At 43.5% G+C, this 16,103-nt stretch overlaps 2 protein-coding genes across 2 annotated transcripts in view; both read left to right on the top strand.

Annotated features, from left to right (window-relative positions):
- The first annotated feature begins 2,281 nt into the window (after positions 1-2,281).
- IL6ST (interleukin 6 cytokine family signal transducer) overlaps positions 2,282-16,103 on the top strand; it is a 58,371-nt gene continuing 44,549 nt past the window's right edge. Inside the window, exon 1 of the mRNA XM_084629350.1 lies at positions 2,282-2,390. Coding sequence (XP_084485476.1) covers positions 2,387-2,390 — 4 coding nt within the window. The 5' untranslated portion in view covers positions 2,282-2,386. The remainder of the gene's footprint in view (positions 2,391-16,103) is intronic.
- On the top strand, positions 6,976-14,574 carry LOC311521309 (uncharacterized protein; the record flags this gene model as incomplete). The annotated part of the gene is made up of 3 exons (XM_084629599.1): positions 6,976-7,008; positions 12,825-13,116; positions 14,095-14,574. The coding sequence occupies 3 exons, from the start codon at positions 6,976-6,978 to the stop codon at positions 14,454-14,456; spliced, it is 687 nt and encodes a 228-aa protein (XP_084485725.1). The 3' UTR covers positions 14,457-14,574.

Raw genomic sequence — 16,103 nt, 5'->3', positions numbered from 1 at the left:
AAGTGCCCTTATGCATGCGAAAGTTTCGCAGCCACTGGGAATCGTCCCAGACCTGCAACACTATGCGGTCCCACCAGTCTGTGCTTGTTTCCCAAGCCCAGAATCGGCGTTCCACAGCATGAACCTGCCCCATTAGCACCATGATGCATGCATTGGCAGGGCCCATGCTTTCAGAGAAATCTGTGTCCATGTCCTGATCACTCACGTGACCGCGCTGACGTCGCCTCCTCGCCCGGTATCGCTTTGCCAGGTACTGGTGCTGCATATACTGCTGGATAGTGCGTGTGGTGTTTAATGTGCTCCTAATTGCCAAAGTGAGCTGAGCGGCCTCCATGCTTGCCTTGGTATGGCGTCCGCACAGAAAAAAGGCGCGGAACGATTGTCTGCCGTTGCTCTGACGGAGGGAGGGGCGACTGACGACACGGCTTACAGGGTTGGCTTCAGGGAGCTAAAATCAACAAAGAGGGTGGCTGTACATCAAGGAGTATTTCAGGCAGGACTTCACGGAGGTTCCAATAAGAAATGGTGCACCTAAGTTATCGTTCTTATTGGAACAAGGAGGTTAGCCTGGCCTCTGATTGATACATGGCTAGATTTACCTCGCTGCACCTTCTCTGTGAGTGACTGCAGTGTGACCTAGAGGAATGAGTCCCCTAGACAGGGGAGGGGGGAAGCAAATGAGTACAAAACAAATCTGGTCTATTTCTTGTTTTGATCCACTCCATCTATCTTTTACATCTTTGGCTGGCAGCAGAAGGACTGCATGCCATCCACATCTCATGGCTGCTCGGCAGAAGATGGTACAGTACGACTGCTAGCCATCCTCATCTCTTGCCTGCTTGGCAGAAGATGGTACAATACGACTACTAGCAATCCTCATCTCTTGCCTGCCTGGCAGAAGATGGTACAGTACGACTGCTAGCAGTCCGTATCGCCTGCCCACTCACCATAAGACGGTTCAATAGGACTGACTGCAGGACTAAAGAGAATGACCTGGTCAAGTCACTCCAAATTTAGTCCCTGCGCCCATGTCTGCCCAGGCGCTCCCAGCCGACGTGGCCAGGAGCACCTCGGACATGACAATGACGGCTACCAGTCGTACTGTACCGTCTGCTGCCACAAGGCAAGGGGTTGCTGCTACTGTGTAGCAATGCCGTACCATGTCTGCCAGCACCCAGGAGACATAGGGTGACGGTTACCTGAGCGGGCTCTATGCTTGCCGTGGTATGGCGTCTTCACAGGTAACTCAGGAAAAAAGGCACGAAACGATTGTCTGCCCTTGCTTTCACGGAGGGAGGGAGGGAACGGGGGCCTGACGATATGTACCCAGAACCACCCGCGACAACGTTTTAGCCCCATCAGGCATTGGGATCTCAACCCAGAATTCCAATGGGCAGCGGAGACTGCGGGAACTGTGGGATAGCTACCCACAGTGCAACGCTACGGAAGTCGACTCTAGCCTCGGTACTGTGGAAGCGCTCCGCCGAGTTAATGCACTTAATGCACTTAGAGCATTTTCTGTGGGGACACACACACTCGAATGTATAAAACCGATTTCTAAAAAAACGACTTCTATAAATTCGACCTTATTCCGTAGTGTAGACATACCCTAAGGTGCCATAAGTACTCCTTTTCTTCTTCTGTGTGACAAGACATCCCTGATTTCAAGTGGAATGCTCCAAAGACCCTTTTTCCCACCCCCTCCGGTTGAAAGTGGATTACAAATCTATGAACCCCCCTCCATAGCTACAGGAGGGTTAGCACAGTCCAACAGCTGCCCCCTCCTCCCCCCCGCACACAGAGGTCTGCTGGCAGACTCAGAATAATCCAACCGCCACCCCCGTTAGAACCCGCCACAAACGCCTCTGACCCCGCGGCTACAGGTCCGACAGCACGGTCTGACCCGCAGGGAGAAGGCAGAGGTAGACCCCTAGAACTGCAGGAGGAACAGAACATTCCATACGCATCCCCGCGGATTAGAACGTTCCAAACCCCTCCACCACCCCTCAGGTGCAAGAAGGAATAGAACCTTCCGCTGCCCCCATCATGCGGGGGGGTAAACTCCTACCATTCCCCTCCACCCGCTTAAGGGCCAGGCAGAATATTCCAAACACCCGCGGGGGGAGGGGAGGAGCGCCCTGCAGGCACAATGAAATCGCCCTGGTTCCCTCCTCTCCTGCTAGCAGTGAGCCTGCAACCCTAGAATTCTGGCATCCCGGAAGCTCGTTACGGGAAGCCCCGCCTTCTTCGTGACGTCACCCCCCTGGGGGGCTTGGGCCAATGGGTATCCGAGTTGGGTCTGGGAGGACGACAGTGACCCGTACTGCCTGTACAGGACGGGATCGGGAATATGGTCCAGGCCTGGGCTGACGCCGCTACTTAGCGAATGGGTGAGCGGGACCCGTACCGTGGCTGGGCTGTGAGGGAGGCGGCGGGGAGGGTGGGGGCTCCCCAGGAGTGTCAAGGAACTGGGTGGGGGGTCGGTCAGGGCCGGACTGGGGCTGCTTGCGGCTCTTCTCGCCCCAGGGCCCCTCCTCGTACACTCTTCACACACACACACCCCCGCCCGATAACATGTTGGGGCTGCAGGCCCCACAGACTCCCCCCTTGCCGCCCCGGGTGTTTCTGTGCGGGTCCCCGAGCCGGTTCTGCTGGGCCCGCTCGGGGCGGCGCGCGCGTTGGGTGGGGCGAGCGCGCTGGTGAGGAGCCAGTCGAGCAGACCCTCCGCGGTGGCCGTTGAGACGGTCCGTTAACTGGCCCCGTGACCCCGGCGGAGCCGGGAGCAGAGCGGCAGCCCCGGGCCGGGCCGGGCGGGGGGAGGATAGGAGGTGTCTGGCAAGCGCCCGCTCGGCCGCCGCGCTGTCCCGCCCGCTGATCGTGCCCGGAGCTGGGGAGCGCTGCCCCGGCGGGCGGGTGCCCGGTGAACTGAGCTAACGGCGTTTTTACTAGTGCTCCCGCTTGCTCTGCCGATGTCCTGACTTCCCCAGCGCGCCTGCACGGGGAGCCGGAGCCTGCAGCCCCGTGGCGTGGGTTTAAAAGGCGACATGACTGCACGCTTGCCAGCCCTTTTTTCCTGTCCCCTCAAACTACTTCTTAATTATTCTGGTCTTTCCATCACATTCAGAAAGGCAGACGTGTGATGCCTGGAAAGAGGCGGCCTGTGACGTCCTCTTCTACTCCTATTTATAACCCAATCCCTGACATAAATGAAATGGCAGCCTAGTTTGGCACCAAAATACCCTCTAAGATAACTTAATGCCAGCATTCATACTGCTTTCATAGCAGCCAATAATAAAATGCTACAAGCGACTCGGACACATTGTATGCAAGGTGTAATTAGGTTAGAGGATTTTTTAGTGCTCTGAAAGGGTGATCCTGTAGAGTGGGAAGCTGACCTGGGAGTTGCAAGGCATTGGTTCTGTTCCCAGTTCTGCTGCTTGCCTGCTGTGTGGCCTTGGGTAAATCAGTTTGCTTCTTTGTACCTGTTTTCCCATATATGAAATGGGATTAGCTGTGCTTTGACTTCCTTTATAAAGCTCTCTGACCTTTTCAGAGGAAAAGTGCAAGGATAAGAGACAAGTATGATACTTTTTAATATAGGTAACTGAACTGAAATACACTATATGATGAGGTTGGGGGGAGAGAATGGAAATTTAAATGTTTTAAATCTCTAACCAAATCAAGAGAGCACAGAATTGAAAATGGAGATACTTTCCTTCCAGGAATCTATTAATAAAAAACAAAGCTTCATTATTTAACTACAAATCTGAAAATAAGAGCTTTTTCTCTAAGGTGGTGTACAGTTTTTCCTTCTATATGCTGTATCTACTTAAGGATAACAAATTTGTATGATTCTACTCTGGGTGAAATTGGTACTATTGTAATCAACTAGCCTTCTGCCTACATCTATTAAGTCATATGTTTACTTGAATAAATTAAGATTATACCACTACCTACTCTTTTTAACATTGGAGAGCTAGTACCACCATATGAAAGGTAACTGATTTTTTTTCTGCCCCCCTTCTTATAAATAAAACTGTTGTTTGCTGATGGATGAGCCCAAAAGAACAAACTTGACTTTCAAATACAAGATTGAATATCTAGGGCTGGTAGTTAGAAAACATTTTTTTATTTGTAAACTGAATAGATTAATCCCTATTGGTGACTTCAAGTTCAAAACGTGTGCTGTTTTTTACATAGTTTAAAGTCTGAAAAGTGACTGCAGTTTACAGAAAGTTATCTGTATAGTACATATGTTATCTCATAAAAAGTGTTGAGATCTGCAGTATAGGGATATAATAGTAGTTTAATTATGTTCCTTAATTTATTGCAAACAAAAATTTAGTGTAATTGACTTCAGTTTGACCAGTTTTTAAGGTACTGGTAATCACTGACTTTTTTCATTATGTCACTACTGAGATACTATAGGAAAACGTTAGATGACTACAGCATGTTCCCTTTAAAGGAGCTGAAGGAGACAAACTAAAGAACAATCTTGTGGTAGAAAAGGCAAAAACACTGCTTGATACACATTTGCCACATGTTGATTTGATACTTACAATGTGAAATGGGTTTAAGATTCCACCATGAGGTGTAAGGCAAGTGTGTGTGTTGCAGGCGGGGGATGTATGTCTGTATTTATCAGTGAACTCAATCTATTTGAATATATATTCTTTATAATAATACCAAGAAAATTTATAGAAAAACAACTTTGCGGTAGCACTTAGGAGATTGTCCAGAAAAGTTGAAATGACATTTATATTCTTATTTGAATTCATGAAAAGTTGTCAGAACGTTTACATTCTTATTTGAGCAAACAAGGAAAATAGACCAGTTGGCTAGTAATGGTAACATTAACAGCTTGATCCCTTGCTTGTTAGGCAGACAGAGCTGTGAAAGCAATTTGTGAGGCCCTTGGAATCATCACTTCTTTGATATCTTTTTCCTTTTCCTTTCTTTTCATTTTGTGGCTGACTGAAATAAGTTAGGAAATCTCTTTTTGTGCAGCAGTTTGGGACAATCTAGTATGTATTGTGGACAAGCAAAATGTAATTGCTTCCTGTCACGCACTGCTGATCTGCACTTAAGACGCCTGTGTTTCTCTGCTGACCAATCAGTTCTGCTCAACACTGAAAATGAAAACTGGCCTTCCCTAGGTTTTGTTCACTGGGCCCTCTACTTGCTAAATTCTCCCTCGAGTTTTCTAGTATCACATTATTTATAGAGTGCACATGTTGGACTTTTGTATGTCCTTGACTTGTGAAGTGCACATTAGGAAGCAACTGCTGTTCAGTGCCATTTATTGTACATGGGGAAACTAAGGTGGAAGGTCAGTCTTTTTCAGATGTACCAGTCAGTCAAAATTGTACCCAAAATTGTAAGTAGAAGTCAGATCAGAAGCTTGTGTGGTTGCTTCTCGTCACCAATCCCAGAAACAACATAGACCAATGTTTCTTTTTGTCCAAATTGAGTTTATGGATAAGAGGCAGCAACAGCAGTGTCTCTGTTCTCCTCATCCCCAGCATAAAGCCTTAAAGCCACAGAGCAGGATGGATTGATTTTAATCAGAGCAAATTAAATCACTGATTTTAACCATGATTTCAATCAGCAAGCAGGAAACCTTGATTTAAATTATTTAAACTTTAATCTTGTTTTGCATTTCTACTTTTTGATTATTCTCTTAGAGAGGTTGACTCTCTGTTGTTAACCATTAAAACACGTTGAACTAATTATAGTCTTTACACTAAATACTTCTTTGTTAACCAGGAGGATACTCTATCTATATAGTTATATATCTTAACATACATCTATTCAGATTCTTGTCTTACTTTTTTATGTTAGATAATGCTGAATGATGCATTTCCTATTTATTAGATTAATTTTTTTGTTCAAGCTCTATTTGTATGGAAATTGGAATTCAATTAAAAATGCGCAAACTTTTTTTATTAAATAAAACTTAAATGCGCTGGATACATATTTTTTCTTATTAAAACGTGATTTGCATTTACAATTGATTTATTAAATGAAAAGTATTATGCATCTTGAATTGAGCTGAAGACCATTTCCTCCATGAGTTTAGAGCTAATAGATTTTATCTTATACCTAGTTTTTATTCATAGAATGGAAAAAAGAAAACAATCTTTCCTATGTTTTCAACTCACAGTTGGTTTTATTTGAGCAAACAGGTCGTTGAGCTGTACTAGTGGAATAAGCAGAAATGAAGAAAATAATCTTTTTGTACAGGCAGAAGAGGCTATTGCTGTCAAAAGCTGGTTTAGCTCTTCAACAAACTCTTGTTCCTTGTGCTTAGCCAGTGACTTCCACCAGTTCAGTGCTTTGACTTTCTTTAAAACTTGGCAGCAAACATGTACTACTTAATCTTTTGAAATTATTTTAGTAGTTAGGTGAAGCTTTGACATAGATTGTCATAATTTCAAATTTAATATTAAATAGTTTTATTTTAAATTTTTAACGGAAAAAATCTGATGATTTTATTTTTTACCCATCCTGGAGCAGAGGCTCTATCACAAACCCATATTCACTTAAGCATCTTCTCCCTTTCCACCCCAGTCTTTTAACAAGAAAGCATGGTCTCTGAATCAAGAGTGGTGTTTGGTTTTTCAAGTGGTGAGAAAAGTACGTAACAAGTAATAAGTGAACTGAATGACAAAACATAAGTCCAACCATGGAAGATACATACAAGATGTCTAGTGTTCAACACAACTTTATTTTTAAGACTTAATTTTTAATTTAAAAAAAAAGGCAGCCAAATTGCTTTTTGGGCATGTAACTTTAACATTCAGAGGACCATTAATAAATCATTTTTAAAAAATTAAATTAAAAAATTCTAACATGGACTACTATAACAGGTTTGCTGATGCAGAAGCTAGTAATTTCAGCCATTCTCATGAGAGAAGATAGCCTTAACATCTAAGATTGTGGGTAATGAATGGGAGGGAGAATCTTTTTGGGGACATGGAGAAATCCTTGCCAGTTGCCTGGATTCAGGTAAGCACTGAGTCATTATAATTATGAAGCAGTAATCCAGTGGAATCACAAATTGCTTGTTTCACTACTGATTTGAAACTACTAACTTCTGTCTCCATGTTCCTCAAAAATAGTTTGTCACTATTTACGACTTTCCTTAAGGTTAAATGTACCTGAAAATTTGTGTACTAGATATACTTGAAAAAAATAGGTTGTAATTGAAGCAATGTTACTTATTAATTTTGTTAGCTTTGAGGCCTCATCGTACCCCTTTTGAAATCAATGAGGAGGTTGCTGCTCGCTTTAGTGAGAGCAGCACTGATCATGATAGACCTGTTTCTCTACTGCCTTTTTACACTTATGCAAAACAAGTGGGGGGGGTGAGGGGGAGAGACAATACTGTTCTGATTTGGTAGTGTTTTATAGCCCCTTCCAGGGTGGATTTGATTTAAATCACTAGTCAGGAAGAGTCAATTTAATCATGGATTTCTACATAAGAAGTGCATTCTTGTTTGTTGGTATAACCTTAATACGTATTCTTCACAACTCAGAGATAGATGTAGGTTTCATTTTTAGAAGGTACACACTATACATTTTTTAAGTGATTTATTTTGAAAACTTTTCAGATTAGTTTTACAGCTATATCATTCCTTTTCTGATTGTTTGGTTATTTCATTTACCAAAGGTAACTGAAGAAGATATTTATGAAGTCACTGGGAGGTGAACTCTCTCCAAATCAACAGGTTAATCGTTAATAGTTGAAGGATTTTCTTGCCATGCTGTATTAGGAGGAGAACATCACCAGACAAACATTTTACATTGTTTTATTTAACTAAAACAACAACATTATGTATTCTGGATTTTTTTTCTTCAACAGCAAACATAATATTTTAACAAAACAAGCATATGAATTTTTGAGTTTAGTTAAATATTCAGGTTTTTTAAAATCAGGTTAGGGTTTGTTAAAATTGTTTTTAACTAAAATAGTTAAATGAAATATTAAAAAAACCCACAAAAATTAAATAGACTGTGTCAGCCAGGTCAACATGAGAAACTTAACATATTGTCTTCTGTAGCTAACTCAGTCATCTTCACCTTCATTTTCCTGTTTGTTCATAATCTGGAAAAGAAAAACAAGCTTTCCTGCTTTTTCAGGTCCCAAACAGTTTCTCAATTTGGAATGAATTAGTTCAAAGGAAGAAAATATTCTTTCTACACTGGCAGAAGAAGCTATTGCTGACTTTCTTTGAAACATCATCAGCAGACATATTTCTTGAATGGTTCTTATTCCCAAACTGGGTGTCTTTCCACCTGCTGCCATTATAGGTTTTCCCTTCTAGTGAGAGAATGGTATGGTAGATCTCAATTCAACAAAGGCTGCACTGAGAGAGACATCAAGACTTCTGGAATATGCTGCTCAAACAGTTTAACTTTTGTTTCTACTGCCTGCCCCTCCCTTCTCACATTTATCTCCAGACTTCTTTTCCTTGTCCAGCTCTATTCCACCCCCAACAATCTTCTATTCATTGAATTTTTTGAAACTTTGCACTTTTAGAGAGAGGTAAGGGATTGACTCTGTGTACACAAATTTGCAGAGGGACAATACAGTTGAGGTCTGTTATTTCTCACCTCTATATATTTTGTAATTTATTTATTTAAAAACATTTTTGCTGTTAACCATCATGTTATCTCTGGAGACACAAATCCATAGTTTGAGAACTGCAAAACTCAGCATCTCTGATGGTATCTTCTAGACTGAGCACTGAATCCCATAGGGTAGATAGAAAGATTAACCTAAATAATCTATACAGAAGCCCCTGGAACCCTACAAAATTGGGTCCCTAATCCATGAACTATTGGAACTCATTTACAAAACTTTTCTTAAACATTACATGAAGATATTGTCTCATACTATAGAATTAGAATTTATAATCCCTATTCCATGATGAGATATCTTTGAGCTATAATGTATCTTTATCTTTAGGTTTTTTACTCAAAAAGCATTTTATCAAAAAAATCCAATTTTAAATTTAGATCTGTTTTTTTTTTTTTGTTTTTTTTTTTTAAATCATTGATTTTTATCCACCCTGGCCACTTCACACTCTGTACAGATAAATCCTCCATTTTGTGCAAATGTGGGCCCACTTCTCCACTATATGTCTACTGGATGGCTATTTGCTCCTTACATTGTAAAGATATGTCTGTTGCCTGTGATCAGCAGAGAATTTTAATAGAGTTCTTTGTTCTTCTCATCTGTAAGACCAGGCTTCAAGTCCCAGCCAGCCTGCTGTCTATTCTGGAGAAGTAGTAGGGTCTCCATAGTTTAAGGCTGTTTTTGAACCCCTTTGTAATTGAAAAAAAGAAGAGAGAATTCTTATGCTTTCAAATCTTTAGGATTAGATCCCACTTTCAACTAGAATACCTTCTGAAATTTTTGAATATTTATTTAAAAATTAAGACTTTAAAAGTAGCTTTTTCTAACCATGTTTTCAGTCTAATCTTTGTGTCCCTCTATCTGTCCAGCAAAATCAAATTATCTGTTTTAGAGTTTTGTACAGGCCCTCACCACTGTAGCATCTGAGTGCCACTTCTCAAGTGCAAAAAAATGCATATTTCAGAACACCACAGAATTAACTCTGGTCCAGAATAAATACAGTTCTTTCATCGTTAGTCTGAAAATACAAATATGGCCCCAAATCCTTCTAAAAATAAATATAGAAACTGTGGGGACCCCTTAATCTCTGCATATCAAATTGCAGGACTGGGGTCTACCTAAGTTAACGTACTGGTCAATGTCAAATGCAGGTGCACATACTTAACTTTATCGTAAATTGATAACATTCTGTACTTTCCCACCAATTTACATATACAATATTAATCTCAAGAAACAGTAGTTAGTAGTATTTTCTCCCAAAAAATTATACCTGTGTGGTACCATTGTGCTAGGTGCTGTACAGACAAATGACAAAGAAGACAGTCCGTACTCTAGCGCCCTCATAATCTACATGACAACGGGTAGCCAAACAGAGCTTGAGCAGGTTGGGATGATGAGAGACCCATATGCTGAAGAGAATGTAGCAAAAATGGCAGCTCCACTTAGCAGTTGCCTATCCAGTGTCAGATGAGAGCAATCTGCAGGCATTATGACAGAGGCAGGTTTTATGGAGAGGATGTAAAAGAAGACAAGGTGACCAGCTATATGAAGTTTGAGATTTTGCTATGTGTAATTTCTAGGTGACACTTCCTTTCTGATTTATGAAGAATGTGACTATTTATTGTTCTGATGAGTGTGTATAAGAGGTGATATTTTACTAGCTGTTGGAAAACAGTGGACAAAGTAAAAAGCATTTGAGTGCTCAAAACTGAAAATTTAGGAAAAGGAACCAACTTATTCTTTGAACATGTGTTTAATATGTATGGGGTAGTAAGATTTTTTTTTATTGTTTTTTTTTTTCCTGGAACATTCTCTATAACTTGTGTAGTTTTTTGTTTCTGCATTGAAAAGATTGCTAACAATACTCAGCAGTTATCTAATGCTTCATCCTCATGGGGTTGTACAAATATTAAGTAAGCTTCCAAATATTTTACCTTGTGAAGTAGCTAAATAAATCCCATTTTTTCCAGGTAGGGAAATTTAGACACATGTCCAGATTTCCAAGTGTACCCAGCATAGGAGTGCTGCTTTAAATTATTCTGAACATTAAAGACCCCCAAGAAGCTATACACTAACTGGGGATTGTTAATATGTAGTTTTGTCTATGATGGGGGACTCTAGAGAGTCCTGTAGAACTTGCCTAACATTAGTTCTGTTCCATCTGCCTACTTCTCACACTGGGAAAATCTCCACTGAGGGTGTTTTGCACTGCTTAAGTAGGGCACTACAGTTGAATCAGCTCATTATCTGGCTCTAGGGTTAAGGGATTTGCTGTGGGCCATGTAGCAAGCCAGTGGCAGAGCCAGACTAGAACTTGTGATGTCTGACTTTTAAAGCCACCCATTATTTTCTCACCCAGAATTCTTTGTGCAATTTTGTCCAATAAAATGTGGGAAGTGAAGTTGGATGAGGCCTTCCCTGAGTAAAGGGAGTGCACTGGGAAATCCAAAAGAGAGAATGTGAGTGGGTTTTTTGTTTTAATAATTATCGTGGAATTTTCTCTCTGAGTGTGAAATGTGGGGAGGGTGATAATGATGTGGTAGCGAAAGTTTACCTATTGCATTGCCAGTCTCCTATTCCTTCCATACCATTTTCTAATTTTGAGTTTACTTTTTTAAGGCTAACATTTCCACTTGTTCCAGAAAACACTGAACATGAGGGGAAAAAATAACTGTAAACAGAGGCTCTGAATGTAGTTCATTGGTCCCTTGCAGAAATAAAATGCACTTTTATAGAATAGCTTGTATTTTCAATCACTGTAAGAATCCTAGTTTGTGGTAAACACTACAGTAAATTAATTGCTGTACACTCCCATACTATGATTGTTTGAATATGCTATTTATAGATTGCAGAGATGAATGGCCATTGAGTTTAAGCTGCATGGAATTTAAGTACAGCCTGGTTTATAACCAAACGGGACTAAATTCTTCCCTACATTGGTTACTTTCCCATAGGAGAGTAGTTCCCCTTCCTACCCCTCTCCCCCTTCCCAGTGAAATAGTCTAGATCCTATCAGCAGAAGCTTTGTGGCCAAATGTCCCCTGACTGCAGCTGACACTGGAACTGCCCTCAGTAGTGCGCCTCAAACTATGGGGGGAGAAGACTCTCTGTAGTAATTAGGCTGGTTTGCCATTTGCATTACGGAGTGAGAAATCCAGAATAGGCCTGCTAGCTCCACCCCTTAAGAAGGAGAAGGGTCTGCAACCCATCTGTATGAAGGGGAAAGCGTACGATGGAATGCTTCCAGGTCTCCAAATCTAGATCTGGAGCTGCAGGTTGGAAGCAGGGAAGAGCATGAGAGGTTAGAACTTTCAGACTTGGAGGAATGAAATACGAGTCTACTCAAAGGCTATAAAATGATTGTTATATTTTGAGATTATTAAGCAATTTGTAGTGTGTTTCTCTTTTGTGAATACTTAGCAGTGAAAATTAGCAGACTGTTAGTCACTAAATATGAAGTTTGCCCCCGAACATGAAAAGGTAAATTTAAATTCTAATCATGAATGGGAGGTGTTTGGTTTTGCAGTGGAGTCTTCACCTCTGAAAAACAGGTTTTAAATGTCAATTACTTTAAAAGTGAAGTAACTCTGGTAACGTTAGGCCTGGTCTACAATACGAGTTAAATCTGAATTAACTCTGTACCCATCCACACAACGAAGCCATTTTTTCGACATAAAGGGCTCTTAAAACCGATTTCTGTACTCCTCCCCAACAAGGGGATTAGCGCTGAAATTGACATCACTGTTTCGAATTAGGGTTAGTGTGGACGCAATTCGAAGGTATTGCCCTCCGGGAGCTATCCCACAGTGCACCATTGTGACCGCTCTGGACAGCACTCTGAACTCAAATGCACTGGTCAGGTGTACAGGAAAAGCCCTGGGAACTTTTGAATCTCATTTCCTGTTTGGCCAGGTGAGCTCATCAGCACAGGTGACCATGCAGAGTTCATCAGCACAGATAACCATGCAGTCCCAGAATCGCAAAAGGACGCCAGCATGGACCGAACGGGAGATACAGGATCTGATCACTGTGTGGGGAGAGGAATCTGTGCTATCAGAACTACGTTCCAAAAGACTAAATACCAAAACATTTCAAAAAATCTGAGGCCATGAGGGACAGAGGCTACATCAGGGATGCAACACAGTGCCACATGAAACTTAAGGATCTCAGACAAGCGTACTAGAAAACCAAAGAATCAAATGGATGCTCCGGGACAGAGCCCCAGACATGCCGCTTCTACGCTGAGCTGCATGCAATTCTTGGGGGGGCCGCCACCATTACCCCACCCCTGTCCGTGGACTCCGATGATGGGGTACTCGCCGCTATACCTGAGGATTTTGCAGATGGGGAAGATGAGGAGGTCAACGAGCTTGGGGAGAGCACACAGCACACCATTCTCCCCGACAGCCAGGATCTTTTTATCACCCTGACTGAAATACCCTCCCAACCCAACGAAGCCGGAGAAGGGACCTCTGGTGAGTGTACCTTCTTAAATATAATATATGTTATAAAAGCAAACATTTTTTAATGATTAAGTAGCCCTGAGGACTTGGAATGCATTTGTGGTCAGTACTGCTACTGGAAAAGTCTGTTAACGTGTCTGGGGATGGAGCAGAAATCCTTCAGTGACATCTCCAGGAGAGCTTCATGGAGGTACTCTAAAAGCCTTTGCAGAAGGTTTCTGGGGAGAGCAGCCTTATTCCATCCTCCATGGTAGGACACTTTACCATGCCATTCTGGTAGCAAGTAATCTGGTATCATTGCATGACAAAGCCTGGCAGCGTATGGTCCCGGTGTTTGCTGGCATTCAAGCAACATCCGTTCTTTATCTCTCTGTGTTATCCTCAGGAGAGTGATATCGTTCATGGTAACCTGGTTGAAATAGGGGAATTTAATTAAGGGCACATTCAGAAGTAACCATTCCTACTGGGTTGTTTGCCTGTGGCTGAAAAAAAATCCTCCCCGCAGTTAGCCACGCGGTGGGGGGGGCAGGGGGGGCATGGCATTGGCGCTGAGCTGTTCGCATTTGGCTAGCAGGGATCTTCCCTGATACCAGCCAGGTGGTGGGGGGAGGGGAAAAGCGATCATCCCAGAGAATTGGATGGGGGGAGGGGGTTAGTTTGGTTTCCGCTGCTGCACAGTAACAAAAAAAACGCAGCACTAAATGGCCAACTCAATGGGCTTTGCTTGGTATGGGAAAGGAGGGTACTGCTGTTATGAAGGTTGCAGAAGCCGAAAGACTGTGGCTTACCATGGCCACCTGCAAGCCGAATTCTGTTGCCTGGCACTGCGTGTGTGATCTCTAACACCAAAGCCGCAGGCACTCAATATAAGATGCAAAATGCAACCTTGTACCAAAATCACATGTGCTATGTGGTGTTCACCGTGAAAGAGTATAGCCATTGTTCTGTAATGTATCTTTTTAAATACTTCACTTCCTGTTTTTCCTCCAGCAGCTGAAAATGTTTCAAGCCTTTGGGACGGAGGAAGGAGGCTATCTCAGTTAAGGCGGCAAAAAAAACGCACACGCAATGAAATGTTCTCTGAGCTAATGCAGTCGTCCGGCACTGACAGAGCTGCATGGCGGGACACAATAGCAGAGTACAGGACAGTGGCCAATGAACGTGAGGAGAGGTGGCGGCAAGATCAGAGGAAGCATGAGGCAACACTGGGGCTACTGCGGGATCAAACGGACATGCTCTGGCGTCTGGTGGAGGTTCATGAATGGCAGCAGGATCACAGACTGCCGCTGCAGCCCTTGCTTAACCGCCCTCCCTCCTCCCCAAGTTCCATAGCCTCCTCATCGAGATGCTGAAGAACGTGGGGGGGGGGGGAGAGGCTCCTGGCACCCAACCACTCCACCCCAGTGGACAGCCCAAGCAACAGAAGGCTGGCATTCAACAAGTATTAAAGTGGCCTTTTCCTTCCCTCCTACCCTCCTCCCACACCCCCACCTGGGCTACCTTGTGAGTTATCTCCCAATTAATAAAGAATACATGTTTTTTAAATGATAGTGACTTTATTTCCTTTGCAAGCAAGCTGTGATTGAAGCGGGGAGGGCAGGTGGTTTACAGGGAATTTAGAGGCAACCAAGGGGGTGGGTTTTCATCAAGGAGAAACAAACAGAAGTGTCACACAGTACCCTGGCCAGTCATGAAACTGTTTTTCAAAGCTTCTCTTATGCGCAGCACTTCCTGCTGTGCTCTTCTAACCGCCCTCGTGTCTGGCTGCGTGTATTCAGCAGCCAGGCGATTTGCATCAACCTCCCACCCCGCCATAAATGTCTCCCCCTTACTCTCACAGAGAGTGTGGAGCACACAGCAAGCAGCAGTAACAATGGGAATATTGGTTTTGCTGTGGTCTGAGCGAATCAGTAAACTGCGCCAGCAACCCTTTAAACGTCCAAATGCACACTCTACCACCATTCTGCACTTGCTCAGCCTATAGTTGAACAGCTCCTTACTACTGTCCAGGCTACCTGTGTACGGCTTCATGAGCCAGAGCATTAAGAGGTAGGCTGGGTCCCCAAGGATAACTATAGGCATTTCAACATCCCCAACAGTTATTTTCTGGTCTGGGAAGTAAATCCGTTCCTGAAGCCATTTAAACAGACCAGAGTTCCTGAAGACGCGAGTGTCATGCACCTTTCCCGACCATCCCACGCTGATATTGGTGAAACGTCCCTTGTGATCCACCAGTGCTTGCAGCACTATTGAAAAGTACCCCTTGCGGTTTATGTACTGGCTGCCCTCGTGGTCCGGTCCCAAGATAGGGATATGCGTTCCGTCTATAGCCCCACCACAGTTAGGGAATCCCATTGCAGCAAAGCCATCTAGTATGACCTGCACATTTCCCAGAGTCACTATCTTTGATAGAAGCAGCTCAATGATTGCGTTGACTGCTTGCATCACAGCAACCCCCACAGTAGATCTGCCCACTCCAAATTGATTACCGACTGACCGGTAGCTGTCTGCCGTTGCAGGCTTCCACAGGGCTATTGCCACTCGCTTGTGAACTGTGAGGGCTGCTCTCATCTTAGTATTCTTGCGCTTCAGGGCAGGGGAAAGCAAGTCACAAAGTTCCATGAAAGTTCCCTTACGCATACGAAAGTTTCGGAGCCATTGGGAATCATCCCAGACCCGCAACACTATACGGTCCCACCAGTCTGTGCTTGTTTCCCGAGCCCAGAATCAGCGTTCCATGGCATGAGCCTGCCCCATTAACACCATGATCTCCAAATTGCAGGGGAACACAGTTTTAGAGAAAAGTGTGTTCATGTCCTCATCACTGCGCTTCCGTCGCCTCCTCGCCTGGTTTTTCAGGTGCTGGTTCTGCGTAAAAGGCACACTAATGTGCGAGGTGTTTACAATAGTCATAACTGCTGCGGTGAGCTGAACGGGCTCCGTGCTTGCTGTGCTATAGCGTCTGCTCCTGCTCGGGCAATCCAGGGAAAAGGGCACGA

The sequence above is a fragment of the Lepidochelys olivacea genome (assembly GCF_965140295.1).
Source record: "Lepidochelys olivacea isolate rLepOli2 genome assembly, chromosome: 5".
Classification (NCBI taxonomy): Eukaryota; Metazoa; Chordata; order Testudines; family Cheloniidae; genus Lepidochelys; species Lepidochelys olivacea.
This window is presented reverse-complemented; position numbering and strand designations above follow the sequence as displayed.